Here is a 12,030-nt window from a genome sequence, read left to right as displayed (position 1 = left end):
ACACGCGTTTTATTTTTTATATATGGATCCAGCTTCCTTGAACCACTGCACTGTTTTCTGAGTGAGGTAGTGAAGGCAGCAAGTCAGCACTCTTCCCATTTGAAACATAGCCTAAAGGTGCCGCGTGACCCCAGTCACGTGACAGAAAGAGTCGCGGGAAAAGCTGAAGTGTTGTTTTTTTCCTTTATAGAGTTTCAGAAGATTTCACTTCTCTATACTGAATAAAGTTCGTTAATTAAAGAGTAATAATCAGGATTAAACCTGGCTCTGGACTTTATAACTCGGTAAGTGAGTTTATTTTTATTGATAAAAACTTTGCTGGCTGTAAGTTACATTATATAAACCGCTGACTGCAGTGAATCTCAGTGTAGCCAAAGGTTACCCAGTTAATCTGCAGCCCGGAGAGACCGGGCCTGGGCAGGTGGTGTATAGACCGGCCTGTATAGATGGGATGGTGTATTAACTGATGTGGTGTATAGATGGGGGTGGTGTATAGATAAATGTGGTGTGTAGACCGGGCTGTTTAGATAGATGCGGTGTATAGACCGGCCTGTATAGATGGGATGGTGTATAGATGGATGTGGTGAGTAGACCAGGCTGTATAGGTGCTGTATAGTGAAGGTGTTGTATAGACTGGGCTGTATAGACAGGGGAGGTGTATAGATGGATGTGGTGTGTAGACCGGACTGTATAGTGTGGTGTATAGATTAGGGGTGTGGTGTATAGATTAGGGGTGTGGTGTATAGATTAGGGGTGTGGTGTATAGATTAGGGGTGTGCCATATCACCCACCCCTAATTATCACACCAGGGTACTATTTTTTTTTCACTGTTTTTAGGAAATGAAAATTCTCACTGTTCTCAATTCCTATTATATATCTACTAGAGACAGATTAAACTCTATCCAGTATCATTTATTTTACTTAAGTTATGGATATATAGAGAACTTTGGAATGCGTTATTATTAGTATCACGACATTCTGGATCACTGACTTGTGTTACAATCTGATGAAAATTCTTGTATTTTTTTTATCTCAGTTAGGGGTGTGTCATATCGTATTGTATGCAATATTAAAATTAAATTTTTATTTTGTTGCAGTAAGGTGTTCTATTCGCCAAGAATATCGTTATCGCAAAAATACCATGAAATATCGTGATATTATTTTAGGGCCATACCGCCCACCTAGTATAGATGGGGTGTGGTGTATAGATGGATTTGGTGTATAGATGGATTTGGTGTATAGATGGATTTGGTGTATAGATGGATGTGGTATATAGATGGGGTGTGGTGTATAGATGGGGTGGTGTAGAGACTGACAGGCTGTATGGTGGGTCACTCCAGTTTAGTTTCACTCTGATTTTATTGATTTTTTTATTTATTAAACCATATAATAAGCAGAGCTTTTCAGTTGGAGTTGAACAGATGAATCTGGATGGAGTATAAACTCTCAGGGTGTGTAACTGATTCATGGTTGTAGTTAGGTTTTAACAGGCAGTTGCTTCAGCCAATGATTACAACATGACCGAACATCACTTGACTATGTATACAATTTTATAGTATTATTTTATAATAATATATATTTATACTATTGCATTAACCTACATGGAAGTGTGAAAGTGATCAGTTTTTTTTTAAAAAGGCTCATAATTACATGGATAACTGGTCAACTGCATGTTGTGAAAAAGCCGGTTCATTTGATTCCTTTAAACAGTTATTTCAGCAGAAATGACCGCTCCCAAAGCCGAGGACATCAAGCGGGGAATTGCTGTGATATGGGAGAATTTGCAGTGTCCAATATGGTGAGCATCTGTTACTGTGTGTAGAAGAATCTGAAACTGAAATAAATAAACTTGTACTCTTATACTGCATGTAGTACAGTTGCACAGTCTGAATGTGATCAGAAGTTATGTATATGTTTGCACAGATATTATCATGTGTAAATATTGAAATGTTTGTTGTTTTAAATTCTATAGTTTGGACTTGATGAATGCACCAGTATCGACTAGGTGTGATCACCAGTTCTGCAAGTGAGTCGATTTTTACTTGTGCTTATCGTCAAATGTAGTGATTGCATTGAATAAAGGGTGTGATTGAGAGACCGGTAGGCAGTTAAATAATGTGGTTTTTAAACTCCTTGCAGGTTCTGCCTGATGAAACTGCTGGAAAGGAGTAAAAAGAAAGAGACGAGCTGCCCTGTGTGCAAGATGAATGTCACTAAAAGGTCCCTCTTAAAATGATATTAAAATAACTTTTATGTATACAATATAATGTGATGTGCGTATGTATGATTAGAATGTTTTATTAGATGTACAGTAATATACTAATTTTGTAATAATATAGTAAAAATAATGTGATATAATATAATATTGTTGTCAGCTTTAGATCAGTTTTACTGTTTGTTCTTCAGGAGTCTGAAAGAAAGTCCAGGGTTCCAGAGGCTGGTGGAAGGACTGCAGAATTTAGTCCAGTCTTATGAATTTGACACCTGTACAAGCTGTAAGTGTTGCACACAAAGGTCTTAGCAGTGGAAAATGTTTATATAAATCATGCATTATAATTCTTATAACTGATTTTTATTAAGTTTGATTTCTACACAGTGTTTTGTTGTGGTTGAGTTTGGTCACACTGTGCTCTTTCTTTGTGTTCTTTCCTGTAGATTTTACAGGAATACCACAGAGCAGGAAAGAAACCAGGTAAGTTTGGCAGATTTAATGATGTTAAAGGCAGGGGGTTGTGATTTTTTTTATTTGTTTCTTTCTGTGCTTATCTTCTCTTATCTGTGATTAGTGTGGAAACAGAGTCCAGAGATCAGCAGTGCAGTGAGGAAAATGGCTCCTCAGGGAACGATGTGACAGATAAGTCAGCATCTCATTTCTCCTCGGCTGCAGGTGAGAGGTTTAATTCACATTTTACTTTTACAACATGATTATAATTTTAACTATGGAATGCTTGATTAGGCTGTTACTGCAACATACAGTGGTGTGAAAAAGTGTTTGCCCCTTTGTGATTTCTTATTTTTCTTATTTTTTTGCATGTTTGTCACGCTTATGTTTTCAGATCATCAAACAAAATTAAATATAAGTCAAAGACAACACAATTAAACACAAAATGCAGTATTTAAATTAAGGATTTTATCATTAAGGGAGATAAAAATCCAAACCTACACGGCCCTGTGTGAAAGTGTTTGCCCCCTAAACCTAATAACTGGTTGGGTCACCCTTAGCAGCAAAAACTGCAATCAAGCTTCACTTTCACATCTCTGTGAAGGAATTTTGGCCCACTCTTCTTTATGGAATTGTTGTAATTTTGTCACATTTGAAGGGTTTTTGAGGATGAACCGCCTTTATAAGGTCATGCTACAGCATCTCAAAAGGATCAGGTCAGGACTTTGAGTAGGCCACTCCAAAGTCTTCACTTTGTTTTTCTTCAGTCATTCAGAGGTGGGTGCTGCAGAACCCAGGTTCATTTCAGCTTGAAGTTACAAACAGATGGTCGGACATTCTCCTTCAGGTTTTTTAGGTAGGCAGCGGAATTCATGGTTTCCTTTATCACAGGTTTTAGGTTCTGAAGCAGCAAAAAGCAAAATAAAAAAGCAGCAGTGGTTTTTATCTTGGGACTCTGCCGTGCAAGCCCTTTTTGCCTGGTCTCTTTCATATTATATTATTATAATTTCATATCATATTATTATAGAGTCATGAACTCTGGCCTTAACTTGTGAGGCCTGCCGTTTTTTGGATCTTGTTGTGGGCTCTTTTGTGACCTCTTGGAGGAGTCATCGCTGCACTCTTGGGGAAATTTTGTCTGCCGGCCACTCCTTTGAAGGTTCTTCACTGTTCCATTTCTCACTGTGGTTCGCTGGAGTCCCAAAACTTTAGAAATGGCTTAATAACCTTTTCCAGACTAATGGATCTCAATTAGGTTCTTTGTTATTTGTTCCTGAATTTCTCTGAATATTGGATCTTTTGGTCTACTTCAGGCCTGGGTGTGATGAACCACATTTATTGTTTATGGGGACGAGCGGGGTGGGCATGTAGGTTGTGTTTTGTTTACTTATGTTGTCTTAGACCAATATTTGAATTTGTTTTTGTTTTGCTGATGCTGATCAAGCATTACAAAGCCTATTGCTCAGTAAAGGATAGATCAAGATTATGCATGGAAGCTCATTCATGGTTTTTATCTTCTTTATAGTGAAGGATGCATTTGCAGAACTCATGGGTCTTGTGGATTCCTGTACAGTTAATTCAGAGCAGGACTGTTTTGACAGTGGTCTTGGCGGTCCTGTTAATAAAGCAGATGAGCTTCAAGATGTTCCTTCAAGAATAGAAGACCGACAGAGTAATTCACCCATACCTGATAGCAGCGGTTCTGATGGTAAGACTGACCTACACAAGAGACGGTCAAGCAGAAGACCAAAAAGAGTAGGCTTGGAGCCAGACAGAATTGCAGACAAAAGACAAAAGAAAAGTGTGGAAAAAGTAGCAGAGTGGTTGCTAAAGATTTCACCTTCATCAGACACACAAACCAGATACAGGAGTAGAGATCCCTCAGTTCCCGCTGATAGTGATTCTGAGAAGGAGAGTGTGTGTTCATCCTCCCCTACAGAGGCTTATCCGAAAGATGGCGATGAGGATGACGTCAATCCACCAAAGGAGGTGCGTGGACGTTGTCTAGAGGAAAAGGTTTTTGGGGCTGTCTATAAACGTGAACGTAAAGGTGGTAAAACCAAAGTAAACAGACCTGTCTCTCCTGAAAAAGAGACCGTGGCCAACCCTGTTCCCTTTAATTTGGTGCAAGAGGAAGAAATGATGACACGACATGGCCTTAAGAGAAAGAGGAGCTGTAGGCTGACTCCGGCAGATTTCATTAAGAAATCATCTTCTGACGGTAGAGAAGCAGAAGTTAAAGAGCCCGTGGACTCTGTTACTCATAATGCTGTGGAAGAAAACAAGCAAGTTGAATTAAATACTGAGGAACAAATAGAAATTTTGGGAGAGTGTGACAAGATAGCAGAGCTCTCTGCAGATGCAAAATGTGACAATACAGTTAAAAACATGGAAGAAAGTCCTGCGATTGAAGTACCTTTGAAGAGATCAGGGAGAAGATCAAAGTCAAAAATGCAGGATATATGGCAAAATGTGGATCTTGACTTAAAAGAAAAAGAAAACATTTGTGACAATAGAACAAGTCGCAAGAGGCGGAGCAATAGGAGCAGCTGTGAGCTGACAAAAGATGGCCACTTGGATGAAAGCAAGAATGCAAAGTGTACAAAATCCCTTACCCTTGTGGATGCGGCTGCTAATAATGTTGATGTAATGGAGCAGTTGAAAAATAAACCAAAAATAGTGGAAGCAGAAATTAATATTGAGAGTTACCCAAGCAGTGCAGATCCACGATCTCCTGATGCTAGAAAAACAAGAAGAAGTTTAAGGCTTCAGGCCTTCACTACAGAAATTCAGGGAACTCTGAAACAGAGACGAACTACAAAACCTTCCAGTGGACCTGAAACTCATCCGTTAGATAATCCATCACACTTTAATTGTTTGGACCAACCTAATGTGGATAAAGTGAATGCAAATGAAGAAAATGTTGATGCTGATCAGGGTATTGGAAGTACTCAACAGTCTCGCAGTGGAAAAACTGACCTGCTGATCATGAAAAATGGATGTGTATTCAACAGCAGCTTAGGAACAATTGAGGCAGTGCGGACTAATGAGGAAACAGCTATTTCTCCATGTGTTTCAGAGGGACAAGGCCCTGAACAAAATTCTGTCCTGTCCATTATTCCAGACACAGTGGCTCAAGATGGACCAAGCCTTCCTTGTTCTTCTGTGGCTGCCAGCTCTGCATTTCCATTACAGGCTGTCACACTAGACTCATCCTTACCAGAGAAAAGCCAGACGTCTCCATCCGCAGGGTTCGTCGCCCCGTCTGTTGTACAGACATTGAGAGATGCTCATTGTGAGCGTGGAGGCATAGAAGTGGAAGGTGAGACCAATGATAGTGAACTTGATACAGAGCTTCTAATGAAGTCCTTCAAAGCTTCCAAAAGAAAATCTTTCCACCTGGGCAGCCCCAAGCCTTCACCTAAAACAGTCCAGGAGAGGCTTCTAACCAGGACTGACGAGGAACAGAAGCTGCAATATCAGATACCAACCACTTGTAAAGACGATGAACTAACATCAGATCTTGCAACCATTTGCCATAATGACTTGCCTCCATCTTCAAATGCTTCTAAGCTTCCGTTATGTGAGGAATCGTCTCAAAGGTCTCAGAGCAGTTTTGGTAATGCAGCTGTTGCAAGTCTTATCCAAGCAAATGCATCTGTTGCCACAGGAGATCAAAAGGAAGCTTTTCTGAAGAACTCCGGCAACAGCACATGTTCAGGCCTAAGTCCCAACAGAGTTGCAAGATCTTCTCAAGATTCCAAGCTTCCTACAAATTCTGACTCTGCAGCATCCTACCAGGGGTTCTTTCCTAAAGTTACTTCAGAGGAGTCATCAATCTGCAGCAGCAGCGAAGTCCAAAAGAATGAGCTCCAGAAATCTCCAAAATTAGGTACTTGTCAACCAAGGATTGCCGAGATGTCAAACAAAGTCGAGGGCAGCGATGTGCAGACAAAACATTCTTCAGACTCAAACAAAAGCCCAAACATCGCAGCAGCAGGTTCACCAAATCTTGGAGCTCACAGTAATCAATTTGAATCCTCAATCACCCCAGATGGACTCATACCAAAAGGTCCTGTTCCTTATGAATGTCAAGTCACAGAACCTGCATCTAATCACAGTTTGAATGAGGAAAATGATGCAGGGTCTCAGCCGTGCGTGCCGAGAAAGAGGAGGGCTCAGAGGCTCAAGTCCTCAGAGTCTGAGCTCAGTGTTGAAGATGATTCTCTTCCAACACTGGCTCATATATTCAAATCTCACCGTTTACCCTCACACTCTGGGCAGGAACCAAATCAGACCTCTGAGATTTCTGAGTTAGATAACCAAGAACCAGATCCAGGCTATCAATCTCCAGCTGACCAAGAACCAGATCCAGGCTATCAATCTCCAGCTGACCAAGAACCAGATCCAGGCTATCAATCTCCAGCTGACCAAGAACCAGATCCAGGCTATCAATCTCCAGCTGACCAAGAACCAGATCCAGGCTTTCAATCTCCAGCTGACCAGGCTAACAAATCAAATGAAGCAACACCAGAGGCACAGTCTCAGAATCAGGAATGTCCTGAAAATGCAAATGCTACAGCAGACGATTACCATCTACCTCAACCTTCCTGCAGAGAGGAATGGGTTACATCGAGCCAAGGATCTGTGGATCTCTTCGGGACGCCAGAAGAAAGTAAGTTCTGAACAAACTGCAGGATTAATTAGCTGAAGGCAGTGTCATTATCTTGTTATGCTCATCATAACAATATTTTTTTGTTTGTTTTCAGGTGAAGCCGTTGGTATTTGTGGAAATGTTGCAGTTTCCAGGGATTCCTCTCAGTACTCGAGTGAGATTATCACCACACAGGTGAGGTGAATTTTTAGAGGCTTAACAAACTGAAAATAATCATAATACTATTTGTTATGGATTTTCTAAAAACTCATAAGTCGTAAGCACTTTCATTACAAATTTAACTGCTGTTGATCAATTCTCCACCAGATGGCAGTAAATGCATGTCTGATGGAGCAGTTAAAAAAGTTTTGCATATATGCGAGCTCTACAGTTTAGTGTATTCCTTCACTACTGTACCTGCTTTATATGGTAAACCAAACCTTATTATTGGAACTCTTGGTAATTAACTATTGCTCTGTGAAAAGCATTTTAGTTGTGTGTATCTGATCTTACATCAACAGTGGAAGAAAATAAACTTTTATAATGTATTTATATATGAATATGAATGTGTGTGTGTGTGTGTGTGTGTATGATATATCAAATATGCTAAAAAGGCTGTCTTGAAATGTTTTGCGTTAGTGCTTCTTTTTGACAGTGAGCTCAAATAATGGGACTGCTTAATGTGAAGGAAACATTTTTACATAAAAGTCACAAGATTATGACTTTTAGGTCTGTGGGGTGTGGGTCTGAGTTGAGGTTTAGGTCTGTGGGGTGTGGGTCTGAGTTGAGGTTTAGGTCTGTGGGGTGTGGGTTTGAGTTGAGGTTTAGGTCTGTGGGGTGTGGGTCTGAGTTGAGGTTTAGGTCTGTGGGGTGTGGGTCTGAGGTGAGGTTTAGGTCTGTGGGGTGTGGGTCTGAGTTGAGGTTTGGGTCTGTGGGGTGTGGGTCTGAGTTGAGGTTTGGGTCTGTGGGGTGTGGGTCTGAGTTGAGGTTTAGGTCTGTGGGGTGTGGGTCTGAGTTGAGGTTTAGGTCTGTGGGGTGTGGGTCTGAGTTGAGGTTTAGGTCTGTGGGGTGTGGGTCTGAGTTGAGGTTTAGGTCTGTGGGGTGTGGGTTTGAGTTGAGGTTTAGGTCTGTGGGGTGTGGGTCTGAGTTGAGGTTTAGGTCTGTGGGGTGTGGGTCTGAGTTGAGGTTTAGGTCTGTGGGGTGTGGGTCTGAGTTGAGGTTTAGGTATGTGGGGTGTGGGTCTGAGGTGAGGTTTAGGTCTGTGGGGTGTGGGTCTGAGTTGAGGTTTAGGTCTGTGGGGTGTGGGTCTGAGTTGAGGTTTAGGTCTGTGGGGTGTGGGTTTGAGTTGAGGTTTAGGTCTGTGGGGTGTGGGTCTGAGTTGAGGTTTAGGTCTGTGGGGTGTGGGTCTGAGTTGAGGTTTAGGTCTGTGGGGTGTGGGTCTGAGTTGAGGTTTAGGTCTGTGGGGTGTGGGTTTGAGTTGAGGTTTAGGTCTGTGGGGTGTGGGTCTGAGTTGAGGTTTAGGTCTGTGGGGTGTGGGTCTGAGGTGAGGTTTAGGTCTGTGGGGTGTGGGTCTGAGTTGAGGTTTAGGTCTGTGGGGTGTGGGTTTGAGTTGAGGTTTAGGTCTGTGGGGTGTGGGTCTGAGTTGAGGTTTAGGTCTGTGGGGTGTGGGTCTGAGTTGAGGTTTAGGTCTGTGGGGTGTGGGTCTGAGTTGAGGTTTAGGTCTGTGGGGTGTGGGTCTGAGGTGAGGTTTAGGTCTGTGGGGTGTGGGTCTGAGTTGAGGTTTAGGTCTGTGGGGTGTGGGTCTGAGTTGAGGTTTAGGTCTGTGGGGTGTGGGTCTGAGTTGAGGTTTAGGTCTGTGGGGTGTGGGTCTGAGTTGAGGTTTAGGTCTGTGGGGTGTGGGTTTGAGTTGAGGTTTAGGTCTGTGGGGTGTGGGTCTGAGTTGAGGTTTAGGTCTGTGGGGTGTGGGTCTGAGTTGAGGTTTAGGTCTGTGGGGTGTGGGTCTGAGTTGAGGTTTAGGTCTGTGGGGTGTGGGTCTGAGTTGAGGTTTAGGTCTGTGGGGTGTGGGTCTGAGTTGAGGTTTAGGTCTGTGGGGTGTGGGTTTGAGTTGAGGTTTAGGTCTGTGGGGTGTGGGTCTGAGTTGAGGTTTAGGTCTGTGGGGTGTGGGTCTGAGTTGAGGTTTAGGTCTGTGGGGTGTGGGTCTGAGTTGAGGTTTAGGTCTGTGGGGTGTGGGTCTGAGTTGAGGTTTAGGTCTGTGGGGTGTGGGTCTGAGTTGAGGTTTAGGTCTGTGGGGTGTGGGTCTGAGTTGAGGTTTAGGTCTGTGGGGTGTGGGTTTGAGTTGAGGTTTAGGTCTGTGGGGTGTGGGTCTGAGTTGAGGTTTAGGTCTGTGGGGTGTGGGTCTGAGTTGAGGTTTAGGTCTGTGGGGTGTGGGTCTGAGTTGAGGTTTAGGTCTGTGGGGTGTGGGTCTGAGTTGAGGTTTAGGTCTGTGGGGTGTGGGTCTGAGTTGAGGTTTAGGTCTGTGGGGTGTGGGTCTGAGTTGAGGTTTAGGTCTGTGGGGTGTGGGTTTGAGTTGAGGTTTAGGTCTGTGGGGTGTGGGTCTGAGTTGAGGTTTAGGTCTGTGGGGTGTGGGTCTGAGTTGAGGTTTAGGTCTGTGGGGTGTGGGTCTGAGTTGAGGTTTAGGTCTGTGGGGTGTGGGTCTGAGTTGAGGTTTAGGTCTGTGGGGTGTGGGTCTGAGTTGAGGTTTAGGTCTGTGGGGTGTGGGTTTGAGTTGAGGTTTAGGTCTGTGGGGTGTGGGTCTGAGTTGAGGTTTAGGTCTGTGGGGTGTGGGTCTGAGTTGAGGTTTAGGTCTGTGGGGTGTGGGTCTGAGTTGAGGTTTAGGTCTGTGGGGTGTGGGTCTGAGTTGAGGTTTAGGTCTGTGGGGTGTGGGTCTGAGTTGAGGTTTAGGTCTGTGGGGTGTGGGTCTGAGTTGAGGTTTAGGTCTGTGGGGTGTGGGTCTGAGTTGAGGTTTAGGTCTGTGGGGTGTGGGTCTGAGTTGAGGTTTAGGTCTGTGGGGTGTGGGTCTGAGTTGAGGTTTAGGTCTGTGGGGTGTGGGTCTGAGTTGAGGTTTAGGTCTGTGGGGTGTGGGTCTGAGTTGAGGTTTAGGTCTGTGGGGTGTGGGTCTGAGTTGAGGTTTAGGTCTGTGGGGTGTGGGTCTGAGTTGAGGTTTAGGTCTGTGGGGTGTGGGTCTGAGTTGAGGTTTAGGTCTGTGGGGTGTGGGTTTGAGTTGAGGTTTAGGTCTGTGGGGTGTGGGTCTGAGTTGAGGTTTAGGTCTGTGGGGTGTGGGTCTGAGTTGAGGTTTAGGTCTGTGGGGTGTGGGTCTGAGTTGAGGTTTAGGTCTGTGGGGTGTGGGTCTGAGTTGAGGTTTAGGTCTGTGGGGTGTGGGTCTGAGTTGAGGTTTAGGTCTGTGGGGTGTGGGTCTGAGTTGAGGTTTAGGTCTGTGGGGTGTGGGTCTGAGTTGAGGTTTAGGTCTGTGGGGTGTGGGTCTGAGTTGAGGTTTAGGTCTGTGGGGTGTGGGTCTGAGTTGAGGTTTAGGTCTGTGGGGTGTGGGTCTGAGTTGAGGTTTAGGTCTGTGGGGTGTGGGTCTGAGTTGAGGTTTAGGTCTGTGGGGTGTGGGTCTGAGTTGAGGTTTAGGTCTGTGGGGTGTGGGTCTGAGTTGAGGTTTAGGTCTGTGGGGTGTGGGTCTGAGTTGAGGTTTAGGTCTGTGGGGTGTGGGTCTGAGTTGAGGTTTAGGTCTGTGGGGTGTGGGTCTGAGTTGAGGTTTAGGTCTGTGGGGTGTGGGTCTGAGTTGAGGTTTAGGTCTGTGGGGTGTGGGTCTGAGTTGAGGTTTAGGTATGTGGGGTGTGGGTCTGAGGTGAGGTTTAGGTCTGTGGGGTGTGGGTCTGAGTTGAGGTTTAGGTCTGTGGGGTGTGGGTCTGAGTTGAGGTTTAGGTCTGTGGGGTGTGGGTCTGAGTTGAGGTTTAGGTATGTGGGGTGTGGGTCTGAGTTGAGGTTTGGGTCTGTGGGGTGTGGGTCTGAGTTGAGGTTTAGGTCTGTGGGGTGTGGGTCTGAGTTGAGGTTTAGGTCTGTGGGGTGTGGGTCTGAGTTGAGGTTTAGGTCTGTGGGGTGTGGGTCTGAGTTGAGGTTTAGGTCTGTGGGGTGTGGGTTTGAGTTGAGGTTTAGGTCTGTGGGGTGTGGGTTTCACTGTAAACATCGTCATCTGCCATCGATTGCAGTGATGCTGGTGCTGGGGGGTCTTCAGTTCTATGTTTTTAAAATCCCCCGCTACCACGTAGAATGCAGGCGAATGCTTGTTCTGAAACAAGCTGATGTTCTCATAAAGCTCGTTGTTAGCATTAGCATCCGGTGCTATGTAAACAGTAATCACAAACACCGCCTAAAACTCACGAGGCAGATAGTGAGGGTGACACTTCACACTCTGTTGTTCTGTGACCTCGGAGCAGTGGCTGTTTACCAACACATAAATCTGAGCTGGTTCTTTTTAACTTACTCCACTTCTATTTTTCAGCTCTGTTGCTGTAATTTGGCTGCTTGTTGCCCTCTCTACTTTTATCCCTGTGTCGTAAAGCTGCCTACACTGCCTAATCTGCATCAGCTGCCTCTCATTAGGGAGAGAGAGTAAGAGTGAGCGAGTGAGAAGAGGACATTAGAACAACAGTACTGACTACACTGTAATTATCGA

At 44.4% G+C, this 12,030-nt stretch overlaps 1 protein-coding gene across 2 annotated transcripts in view; it reads left to right on the top strand.

Moving 5' to 3' along the window:
• The first annotated feature begins 131 nt into the window (after positions 1–131).
• Positions 132–12,030, top strand: part of LOC103023552 (BRCA1 DNA repair associated) — a 58,883-nt gene continuing 46,984 nt past the window's right edge. For both annotated transcript variants that reach the window (XM_022669404.2, XM_022669403.2), the window contains exons 1-9: positions 132–284; positions 1,711–1,798; positions 1,973–2,026; positions 2,140–2,220; positions 2,407–2,495; positions 2,656–2,692; positions 2,787–2,887; positions 4,188–7,337; positions 7,432–7,511. In XM_022669404.2, coding sequence (XP_022525125.2) covers positions 1,725–1,798; positions 1,973–2,026; positions 2,140–2,220; positions 2,407–2,495; positions 2,656–2,692; positions 2,787–2,887; positions 4,188–7,337; positions 7,432–7,511 — 3,666 coding nt within the window. In that variant the 5' untranslated portion in view covers positions 132–284; positions 1,711–1,724. The remainder of the gene's footprint in view (positions 285–1,710; positions 1,799–1,972; positions 2,027–2,139; positions 2,221–2,406; positions 2,496–2,655; positions 2,693–2,786; positions 2,888–4,187; positions 7,338–7,431; positions 7,512–12,030) is intronic.

Source organism: Astyanax mexicanus, chromosome 15, assembly GCF_023375975.1.
Source record: "Astyanax mexicanus isolate ESR-SI-001 chromosome 15, AstMex3_surface, whole genome shotgun sequence".
NCBI classification, from domain to species: Eukaryota; Metazoa; Chordata; class Actinopteri; order Characiformes; family Acestrorhamphidae; genus Astyanax; species Astyanax mexicanus.
This window is presented reverse-complemented; position numbering and strand designations above follow the sequence as displayed.